The sequence below is a fragment of the Haplochromis burtoni genome, unplaced genomic scaffold, assembly GCF_018398535.1.
Source record: "Haplochromis burtoni strain Fernald_Lab_line unplaced genomic scaffold, NCSU_Asbu1 Contig_23, whole genome shotgun sequence".
Classification (NCBI taxonomy): Eukaryota; Metazoa; Chordata; class Actinopteri; order Cichliformes; family Cichlidae; genus Haplochromis; species Haplochromis burtoni.
The window spans coordinates 1,905,962-1,916,821 of NW_024582384.1; the positions used below are offsets into that span (position 1 = coordinate 1,905,962).

General features: G+C 39.0%; 1 protein-coding gene across 6 annotated transcripts in view; it reads right to left on the minus strand.

Moving 5' to 3' along the window:
* The window catches only part of garnl3 (GTPase activating Rap/RanGAP domain like 3), a 78,499-nt gene that overhangs the window by 21,733 nt on the left and 45,906 nt on the right, over positions 1 to 10,860 (minus strand). For all 6 annotated transcript variants that reach the window (XM_014332079.2, XM_005917229.3, XM_005917231.3 and 3 more), the window contains 12 exons: positions 10,696 to 10,795; positions 8,568 to 8,686; positions 6,509 to 6,573; positions 5,607 to 5,670; positions 5,416 to 5,442; positions 4,999 to 5,074; positions 3,391 to 3,489; positions 3,179 to 3,282; positions 1,025 to 1,133; positions 812 to 857; positions 619 to 725; positions 410 to 525 (listed from right to left, as the gene is read on the minus strand). In XM_014332079.2, coding sequence (XP_014187565.1) covers positions 410 to 525; positions 619 to 725; positions 812 to 857; positions 1,025 to 1,133; positions 3,179 to 3,282; positions 3,391 to 3,489; positions 4,999 to 5,074; positions 5,416 to 5,442; positions 5,607 to 5,670; positions 6,509 to 6,573; positions 8,568 to 8,686; positions 10,696 to 10,795 — 1,032 coding nt within the window. The remainder of the gene's footprint in view (positions 1 to 409; positions 526 to 618; positions 726 to 811; positions 858 to 1,024; positions 1,134 to 3,178; positions 3,283 to 3,390; positions 3,490 to 4,998; positions 5,075 to 5,415; positions 5,443 to 5,606; positions 5,671 to 6,508; positions 6,574 to 8,567; positions 8,687 to 10,695; positions 10,796 to 10,860) is intronic.

Sequence of the window (10,860 nt, forward strand, 5' to 3'; positions counted from 1 at the left end):
TGACACATGCGCGCACACACGCAGCCACACGGAGAGAGAAAAAGAAAAGCAACAAGGGTCTTAGAAGTGAAGTGAGAACAGCAAGAGTGAACAGTGCACTGCTTGAACTAAGCTGTATTAGGAGCAACAGTGAAAGGAGGGGAAAAAACAACAGATATAAGAACTAAAGTGATGTGAGGAGAGAGAGCCCTGCTGAGAAAGTCAGCATTGCAGCAGAATCCAGTGGAGTGTGGTGCAGTATGCGGAGGCTGCAGTGGAATACAGCAGAGGACAAATCAGCAGCGACTCCAGTCGCTGCAAGTGACTGAAGTGACAAGGAGGAGTCAGGAGGAGAAGAGTGGATTGATGGCAACAAAAAGTACAACAACAGGTCTCTGCAGCAGAGTCGTGGACGGAAACGCTGCTGTACCTTGTGCAGGTCAGGCATGAGGTCTTGATAGAGCGAGCGGATCAGCATGTCGAGGGTCCGCTGACGCTTCTGGGCAAACGTCGGTGTCTCCAGTGTGGCTTTCTCTCCATTGATTACTGAAGGAGATGAGGGAAGATCAGTGTAAGGGAGACAGAGGGGACGCAAATATGTCAGCATATCTGATGAACTTTTTTTGAACACTTTCATACATTTGACTAATAAAAAGTCCCTGAATTCTTGGTGATCGGTAAATACAGGCGGGGATGGGAGAGGGGGTCCAAACAGTGGAACGCTTTCCTCTGAGAAGATCTTTAACCTGCGGCAGAGAGCACACACATGAGATCGTAAAGAGCCGCAGATCAAGTAACTTCATCGACTCTTCTGTAAACCAAACACACTCACCTGTAACTGTCATTCTGGCTATTGTACCTAACTAATGCAAAAATATCTAGATGTGAAAGTAAAGGAAACAATTAAACCACATACAGTCAAACACATACAGTTCCACTGCTCTGATGTGGATGTGACTTCATTATCTCAAGCTGGTGTAAACATGGCTCATGTTGTTGGCTACCACTTAATCTCTGTGACAGTCGCTGTCCATGTGAAGGATACGGGTGAAGTGTGATCGGATCATAGACGGCTTGAAGGATGACGAGGCATCATCGCCTTCCTGGAATACTATGGTAACAATGTCATTTCCAATGTGCCTCTTTCTCTCCACCTGACAGAATAGATGAACAAGAGAGACACCGAGATAAGGAAAAACACGGCAAATTAACCTCGGCACCCTGCAATTTATGTGTCACAGGAATTATCTACCAATAATTATTATTTTAATAAATGGCAATACAGAACTGCATGTACAGATGAGGACCAATGAATTCTTTGACTTTGAAACATGGTAGTTATTGGGCAGGTTCTGGAGCTATAGAAACATTATTCCTATGATTTGCTAGGCCAAATCAGCAACCCAAATACTTTACCAGTGTTTTTGAGACCACACAAATGCATGCACTTTGTGTCATGCAGTGTGTTTGTCCTTAATTCACTGATCATCTATTAAAATTTACTGAGTTTCTTTTCTTCCAGGACTAAAACTAAGCCAAAATGTCAGATTTTAAACCTATACAATCATGTAAAAATGCCCAAAGTCTAGTCTGAAACTCTCGTGGTCCCATTACCAGTAAAAATATATTTCTTTCATATCAAACAATACAGAAGTATTGCTGTATATGATTAACACAACACCTTCACCAGTTAAAACAATCTGACTTTACATTACACCAACACTAAGGTGTGATATAGAGTGTGACTGGAGCTCTTCTCAGTCATGCACCCACATGCACTACAGGCACAGACTATTCCTTATTAATCACTGCCAGAGTGAATATCTCAAGATGTGTCAGATTTGCTAAGCAGCAGCCCTTTGAAGTCATACCTAAAACAACCTGGGATTACAGAAGGAGGCAACAATGCCCATTTCTTTTTATTCTTCTCCTCCTATACTAACAGGATTCTACTGCATTCGTGCCACAGCACTCCCTTATGCATACATAACAACTGTATACATAAAGATACAGAAATAGACATTGAAAGGAGTACTGAACAACAGTGTTGTCAGTCTCCTGGTATTTTTGTCACTTTTGTATGATTGCAGTATTTAATGAGACGTGCTACAGACAGTAGCTGTGTATGGCTTCCCAGCCTTCAGAGTGCAATGTCAGGTTTATGTCACAGCTGCCTTAAGTGATTGAACTGGTCATTACCATTTTTCTTTTCTTTTATTTGTTTGTGTAATGGTTAATGCATCAGTTTGAGTAAGCTCTGTAATCAAAATTATATTTTTAATGCTAAACTATAATTATTGTTGTTATTGATGAATTTTGAAATGTACCGTTTTACATAAAAAACAGGTAAAATAGTAAAGGAAATTATTGTTTTTGATTAAGATGCCAAACTACAGTCAGTTACTTGCATTCCTGAATGGAAACATGAGCTATTGTGGTTGAATTTAAAGCTGAACTAACTTCCAACTTCTGAGAGAAAGCCAGTGGGCTGGCTGAAATGGTGCATGGATTCAGTTTGTTAACTGTCTGATAAATAAATGTGTTTTTGACAGATTTTTAAAATATTTGTGTTTTGTTGGTTTTATGACTGGTGGTCTAACACATATAAAGTCAGAGGTGGGGAAAGAGATCATTAAGACCCCAGCGCAGAATGGGGCAGGGTATCAGGAGCCATCAGCTGATGTTGGCTAAAAATCTAAAAAATATATTTCACGGAAAACCACAATTTCAAGGTTTTACCAAAACTATTAGAATGATTCTTCTGAACATCATGAATGTTTGTACAAATGCTTATCTCATGTATCCATACTACAATATTTCATCTAGACCAGGGGGTGGGCAACTCCAGGCCTCGAGGGCCGGTGTCCCTGCAGGTTTTAGATGTGTCCTTGAACCAACACAGCTGATTTAAATGGCTAAATTAGCTCCTTAACATGTCCTGAAGTTCTCCAGAGGCCTGGTAATGAAGTAATCATGTAATTCAGGTGTGTTGACCCAGGGTGAGATCTAAAACCTGCAGGACACCGGCCCTCGAGGCCTGGAATTGCCCACCCCCTGATCTAGACCAATGATCCGGAGAGACATAGTGGCTGACTGTAAAAAAAAAACAACGATGTAAAAATATATGAAATCGAGAAAACACTAAAAGTGTTACAAAAAGAACAGAGACCAAATGTGTACAACCACACTTGTAACGCACCTGCTGTTTGTTCTCTTTAGAGTAGGGTAACATCGTGGAGACGTGGAACATGAGCTCATGACCTTGATACACTGTGTAGATGGACTTAATTCCTGTAGTGTCATCTGCAGACAAAAACAGTATAACATAACACAGAGAAAAAAAAACCTTAATGGATGGCCTCCTTTTGAATGTGATGTTTTGTTATGTGATCAAACGGTGCACATTCTTACTCTTGGTGTCTAACCCTCCTCGGTAACCTGCCCATCCCTGCAGTGTAATGGTATCACCCAGCAGACTGAGAAACTTGTCGAAGTTCTCACTTCCCGTCTCTGCAACAACACAAGTCACTAAGCAGATATCGTCTATTGTGGTATGTAGTGTTTTTATTTTAATTTGACATTTTGGAAAAAGTACACTTTTGGTGACCAGATCTACGCCACTCTTAAGTTTATATGCTAAGCATAGCTTAGCTTAACATGAAAACTGTAAACAAGGTGAAAAAGCTAGCTTGGTTAGTAACATTAATGAGGTTATAGAAAGTCTTGTCATCTTGCTAACTGTTTTAAGCCTATCCTTTAACAAGGCCATCAGAGCTTACTTTATGTTTTCTATATTTTTACATGCTGTAGTGCCTTTTTTAAGAGCATTGCTATGCATGCAAGTTGCTATGATCAATACAACCGTTATATCCCAAATTTGAATAATATGTATGTATCAAGTCCATAATAACTACATAAATTACTAAAAACTCGAATAAACTACAAAAAAATTGAAAATCGGTTTTGTTTTGCTTACGCATTTTTCTAGTTACAGAAATATCAAAGGTGTAGCCCTCGAAATTTTAAATGCAAAAAAAGTTGAATGAAATAGTTTTCAACCACAGGAAATTCATTCGGACTTCATAATTTCAGTTTTACATTTTTTATAAACTGCAACAAAAACAAAAATAGATATTAATGTGCAAAGAAACCCTGCATGTGCATCAAAATAAACTATACGGAAGAAGATTAGGACCACTGGAAAAAAAAGTGGGCAAGTCTTTCTTTTTCTTCTTTTCCAGAATTCTGAGAAAAAATAATTCTGATGAAAAAGTCAGAATTCTAACTTTTTCATCAGAATTATTTTTTTCTCAGAAGTCTGACTTTAATGTCAAAAAAAGACTTGCCCACTTTTTTTTTTCTTTCGGTAGCCCTAATCCTCTTCTGTAAAACTATTTCCAACAGTGAAATCAAAGTTCTAAGTGTAAAAAAGGCACAAAGTCAAACATAACTTTCATTAGCACCAGCGGATCTTAAAATGGCCCTGAAAAAAAAAAAGAAAAATTCCTGCAAAAATGACATAATTTCTGGTTTTCGCAGTAAATCGCAGACGTGTTAGTTCATGCTGATAATGTGATTATGTTTATTCCAGCATAGGAAGTGCAATGGAAAGTTGATCAGATCCGCAAAGCGTGTGTCTGGATTTCTTCTGACGCTATTTTTGCAAACCCATTAGTAGAAGGAGACTGCGGCCAGGGACAAGTTGAATGTATGATATGTAAGTAAACTCCTCTGTTTTCATGTCAAAATGCCTCATCTTATTTGATTGTGGGTCTACCGGGATTTAAAAATAGTTACGCAAATGGAATTAAGGGCACTCCCATCGGCGTTTAAGGGCTAAACAAGCTAACGCTAGTGACCAAAAATGATGATGCCCAAAGATGGCAGCAACCTAATTGTTCATATTAAGCTTCAACATGATAATACACTCATAAATGGTTGATGTCACAGTGACTGTCCTTTTTAATATACAGTCTTTAATTCGAACACTAAATAATAAATGAGCATAGCAGAATTTACCATTACTAAACATCTCGTCATCTGTGAGCTGTCCATCTTTGGCATACAGCACACCAAACTTAAAATTGACAGAACCCTAAAAGAAAATTGAGTTAGATTAGAGATTAACAATGCAAAATAAATTCTACGTTTTTTTAAAGAAATGTAAAATAACATGTAATAGATTAAACAAAAGATCCACAAAAGGTAACAAGAAAGGCTAAATACTGATGACCAAGAAAGAAAAATATTAATCTGCATAACACTTGAAAGAACAATTATAGTTGTACACATGCAACCATTTCAGCATATAAAAGCATATAGACTCAAACATGCAGAACACTAGAAAAAGAAAATCAAACTGCATTAATGACAGAAAATTCCAGGATTACTGCAGACATGCTAACTTATCCCATGAAAAACATATCATATTCATACCTCCTGTTCCTCCAACACCAACAGGTCCTGCGGAAAGAGGACACAACAACTGTCACTGACCAGCACTACAGCTAGAGATGACACAGCCTAAGGACATTATGAAGTTTAGATGTTGCTGATCCGGGTTGGCATGAAATGGGTCGGTGCTATATTTCATTAAGAGCCTGCCGTTGTGCTGGTGTCATTCTCACCTTCTGAATCTCTGGGTTGAGGATTTCCCTGGGGCCTTTCTCAAACCTGTCCATGTTCATTGCACTGTACAGGCAGAAGCAGGAGGGGCAGAAAAAGGAGGAGTGGAAGAAACAGAGACAAAAACCCCAAGTGTTTAGTGTTGACGAAAGACAAACAGCCCAAAGGTTAACACTCATTAAAACCTGATACAGGGGATTTCCCATCTAGCTTGAACCATTTGTATTCATTTAGAGTTTGTGCAGCAACTTAGCCTTGAGTAATTTAAAATCTCAAACCTTCTGTTTTCTACATATTTTAATATCTTGTTACCAGTCACTGATGCAGCGTTCAGGTCTCTCTTCTGTGGAACCAGCTCCCACTTTGGCTAGAGGACACGGACAGCCCCTTTACTTTTAAGATTAGGCTTAAAACTTTAACTTAGTTATGCGGCACTAGGCCTAGGCTGCTTGGAGCTTCCCATTATGCACTGATTGTTTTTTCTTCTCTCACATTTTTTTACTCTCTGTCTGTTTATAGACTGCTTTACATTTAATCATTAGTTCACGTCAAACTCCGGCTCTCTTCCACAGTGTGTATTTTCCCTGTCTTCCTCCCCCTCAACCATCTGCTGCAGGTTTCTGTTAAAAGGGAGTTTTTCCTTCCCACTGTCACCGAGTGCTTGCACATAGGGGGTCATCTGTTGGGGTTATTTCTCTACTGCTGTAGATCTTTACCTTGTATTGCTGTGATTTGACTTGATTTGATTTGAATGTTTCTTTTGTTCTGAGTTCAGTTACATTGTGCAATGCAAATAATTACATCTGAACTGTAGAATGAGAAAACAACAATATAAAATCTCATTCATGCATTGGAAAGAGGGCATAAAGAGTAGTGACTACAAGGTCTGAGCTGCACGTCTCACCTTAGTATGGACTTGACTGATAGTGTTTTTGTTGGGCTGTAGGGAAGGGAAATCTTCAGAGTCCCCTGTGTGAACAAGAGTGACACAGATCAGTGCTTATCATATTATAACATAGTGGGTTTTATACATCTGTTCATTTTGGAAATAATTAGTACATTTTTTGGTGTGTGTATTTAGAAATTCAGACCACAAAAGAGATTTTTCAACTACTCGCAGAATAATTACAGAGGACTTAAAAGATTAAACAGAAGCAATTCAAGAGAAGACAAAGTTGTTCTGTTCAACAACAACATCCTGTACCAGTTAGAGTCTGACAGAAACAAGATAAATCAATGTGATCAGGCAGCGGAGGTGCATCACCCTAATCAGGTTCCAGACGAGGCTGGAGGGCAAAATTAGATCCAAGCTATCTTGGTCATGAAACTGAATCACAGAACTAGATGCACACCATAATAATCATGCATCTCTCTCTAACACACACACACACACACACACCTACACAAACGGTGACTCAAAAGTGGAGTAGCATAGTGCCTTAAAGACTATTTTTAAGGGACTTTGCACATTTTGTGCTTTTCCGTGTTTAGATCTGAGGAACAAAAAACACACCTCCCACAACTGTTTAATTAAGCAGAAAATGTCGGTGTTCAGGATTAATCTTTGCACCAGTGTGCTAAAACTTTTAATACCTGCACTTTTAGTTGGAGACTTTATATTTTATGGGAATTTAGACTCCACGACTGCCGCTACATTTATCTAACTTGCTTTACAGATTAAGATTTTAAAGAGAATAAATGTTTGTGAATTATTCTTTAAGATTACACATGATGATTTTTTTGTTGATCATGTCATTGGGCTGCAGCTATTTGATGAAACTATTGAAAAGTAAGTATCTCAGCATTTATCGGTCCAACAGTGAGAAACTGCTTACAATACAATGAAATGCAGTCATGTCATATGATACAGTTTGCTGAAAATGCTTTCAATTAATGATACCTGCAAAAATATAAAACCTTATATATCATTTTACTCAGAAAAAAAAGTATTGCATATATCCTGAACAGTGTTGGGAAGGTTACTTTTAAAATGTATTCCACTACAGATTACAGAATACATGCCCCAAAATGTATTTTGTAACGTATTCCGTTACGTTACTCAATGAGAGTAACATATTCTGAATACTTTGGATTACTTAATATATTATCAAGCTTTTTACAACTACATGAATGTACTATTGCTGTGTGATTTATTACTATTACTGAAGGTTATTCGCCATACTAATACCAACCAGATTTTTAAATCTTAATATAAAATGAGTAACAGTAGGTGGACATTAGGTAAGGCTGCACTTTTTGGAGCGATCTCGTATAGAAAACTATTCCGCGTGTATATAAAACAGGCCCACAGCTCCAAAAGGGACCTCTGGCTAATACGTCAGTTCTGTGTCGGGCTCGTAGCCGAAAACTAGCTTTACTTTGTTGTCTGGGTCAACTTTGCTAGCGAGAGACAGAGAGAGGCGTTGAAAGGCTGCTGCAACGGAACTTATTGTTTCGGAGGAAAACACGAACACGGTGTAAAGTCGAGTCTTAATAGCTTGCTGGGCTACACTGTCCATGAGGCTACATTCTTTAGGGCTATGCCAATAACACTCTGCCTATTGCATTCATATTAAATAATTTTTTGAACAATAATTTTTGAAAATATTTCGTCACATCATTATTTGGGCCGCAAGTAGGGGTGACATGGGCCGAGAGATTGAGACACAGGTTTTGTTTGGGTTTCCACCGGCGTGGAATTACCAAAAATAGAGAGGGGACAGCCTAACATATGAAACAGGAAAAGACCGCCGTGTAATCCATTTACTTCAACAAAGTAACTGTATTCTGAATACCACCTTTTTAAACGGTAACTGTAATGGACTACAGTTACTCATATTTTGTATTTTTAATACGTAACGGTGGTACATGTATTCTGTTACTCCCGAACACTCATCCTGAAGGTCTAAGAGATGTGACGCATTTAAAATTAATGCTGCTAGGTGCATAGACAGTGAACTCACCGTCTTTCTCCAGAGGATGGCTCGGTACTGGGGAACACGTTGGTTGTTCTGGTCCGAGAGGACCACCGATAGGTAGAAGGGATTCTTCTCTGCATCCGTGCCCACATAATTTTGGTGGACTATGGTGGACAGAGATCATTTACAGATATGATTAAGATTAAGAGATCAAGATTATTCAACTGATTAACTTATAGAATAGTAAAATGGATATTAAATCAAAGCCCTGCCATAATTTTTACTCTAGATGCAGGAAAAAAATGATAAATTGAGCTGGAAGTTTCTGCCTCCTATAACATTTTGGATTTGGTCCTTACATAAACAGCTAATCCTATACAACACAACACTCCAACAGCATCTGTAATCACTAATGGACAAATATCCAACCCATTCAATTTAAACAGAGGTACGAGATAAGGATAATCATCATCTCTTCTGGCACTTTTCATTGAACTTCTTGTCTCAGCCATAAGACAGACTGATGACATCATAGGTATAGCAACAAATTTACATAATCAAAAATTCAGTTTATATGCAGATAACATTCTTCTTCATTAACTAATCTGACAACTCACTTTCTGTCAGTCCACACTCTGATCAACTGCTTTGGAAAGTTCTATGGCTACTCAGTCCTCTGGTTGAAATCCAAGATTCTGCTTTTCAGCCATACACAGTGGGACGCTGGGACTTATACCTTGGAATATACGCTCATACCCCACTGATTCATAAAATCCAAGAAGACTTTGACTGATGGACAGAGTAAGCTATCTACTTGAACTAACCCGTGTTATTCCACCTCCAGGCTGGTTCTCCTGGTGTTAAAGTTTTGATTAGTTTAAGTTAAAAAGTTAGATTTTTCTGTCATAGTAGGGGCCCAGTCATCTCTCTGCTGTTTTATCTGTGTTTTTAGTCTTTTGTTGTTGATGTTTTTTCATTTTTTGTCTTCCTTCCTGCCTTTTCTTTCATTAAATTCTCTTCTTTCATTCAAAACCTAGAGTTACACAGATCGCAGCAGAGTCTCTGCCTCTTTGGTTGACAGGGTAACATATCCAAACAATGCCAAACAGCCATCCAAACCCAATTAGATGCAGGTTCTCTGCTGCCTCTTTCTTCGTCCTCACCTCAGCTAATGCTTTCTTTTCCTGTGTCTCTTTTATTCTATTTGGTTATAAGCTCTGTTTATTCCTAATCAGTGATGTTTTTAAGCTTAAGGTAAGCAGTAACGTGAAGCTGCGTTCCAATTATTGGCTTACTACTGAGCCTCGTTCTTTTTGAGCAGCCTCAAGAATTATTGTCATATTTAATGGAGTATAACAGGGAAACAGACACAGAGAGATTTATTCTTATCAGTAAGATGTGTGCCACTGTGGGTGTTTCATCAAACAGGAAGCTTGTGTTAAAGTAGCTGGCCTCGAGTTCATAATGTGTTGTTTTGTGCGATGCAGTCGACTCTGCCCGGGCTGTGAGACACAGATGGCTCAGCTGCGGTCCAAAACAGGTCGAGCCAAATTTCTTGCGACGTGGCTCATTTTTAAACTGCCCGTGCCATAGTATGATTAGACCCTGGCCAAAAGAGGAAAAAGATGCCTCTTATTCTGTTATTCCATAGCTGATAGTTTTCCTGTCTTAACTTTCCTTCACAAATATCTCTGCTCTTTACCTCACCTCTCAACTGATCTTCCTCACTAAACTCATTACAGGGAAGCCTCAGCAATGAGCTTTTAAGACTATGGAAGTAATGCAGAGTGGGAATAATGCGGGTGGAGAAATTATGAAAAAGGTGCAGGACAGGTGACCAATACAAATAATTCCTAACAGCTTCTCACAGTTGCTAGGTTGCTGCACAGTCTCATTTCAGAAGCTACGGGTAAAATTATAATTGTGCTATCTTGTGCAGCGTTGTCTGTCTAGTGATACTGTATGTCCTTAGTGAGCTTTCTCCTTGGGTGACGTATTGGGCTGGAGTGTAGTTAAGACTCTCAGTGGGGATATGGTTAGATGAATGAAAAGCGGTGCATGAGGACAAGGCTGATAACAAGCTTCCAAATATGGAGGCATTTCTTGATCTATGTCATGCTAGCTCTGTGCGTGAGTGTATTTTTTATACAGAGCACAGCAGAGAAGCACTGACCTTTTCCCAAAAAGTATTTAAAGAACCATCTGGTGTGGTACTCTGGATTCTCCAGATGGACATCGGTTCTCCTCCAGGTTCCTGGAGTGTAGTCCAAAGTCTGTTTCAAACACACACGCACACACGCACACACACACACACACACACACACACACACACACACAC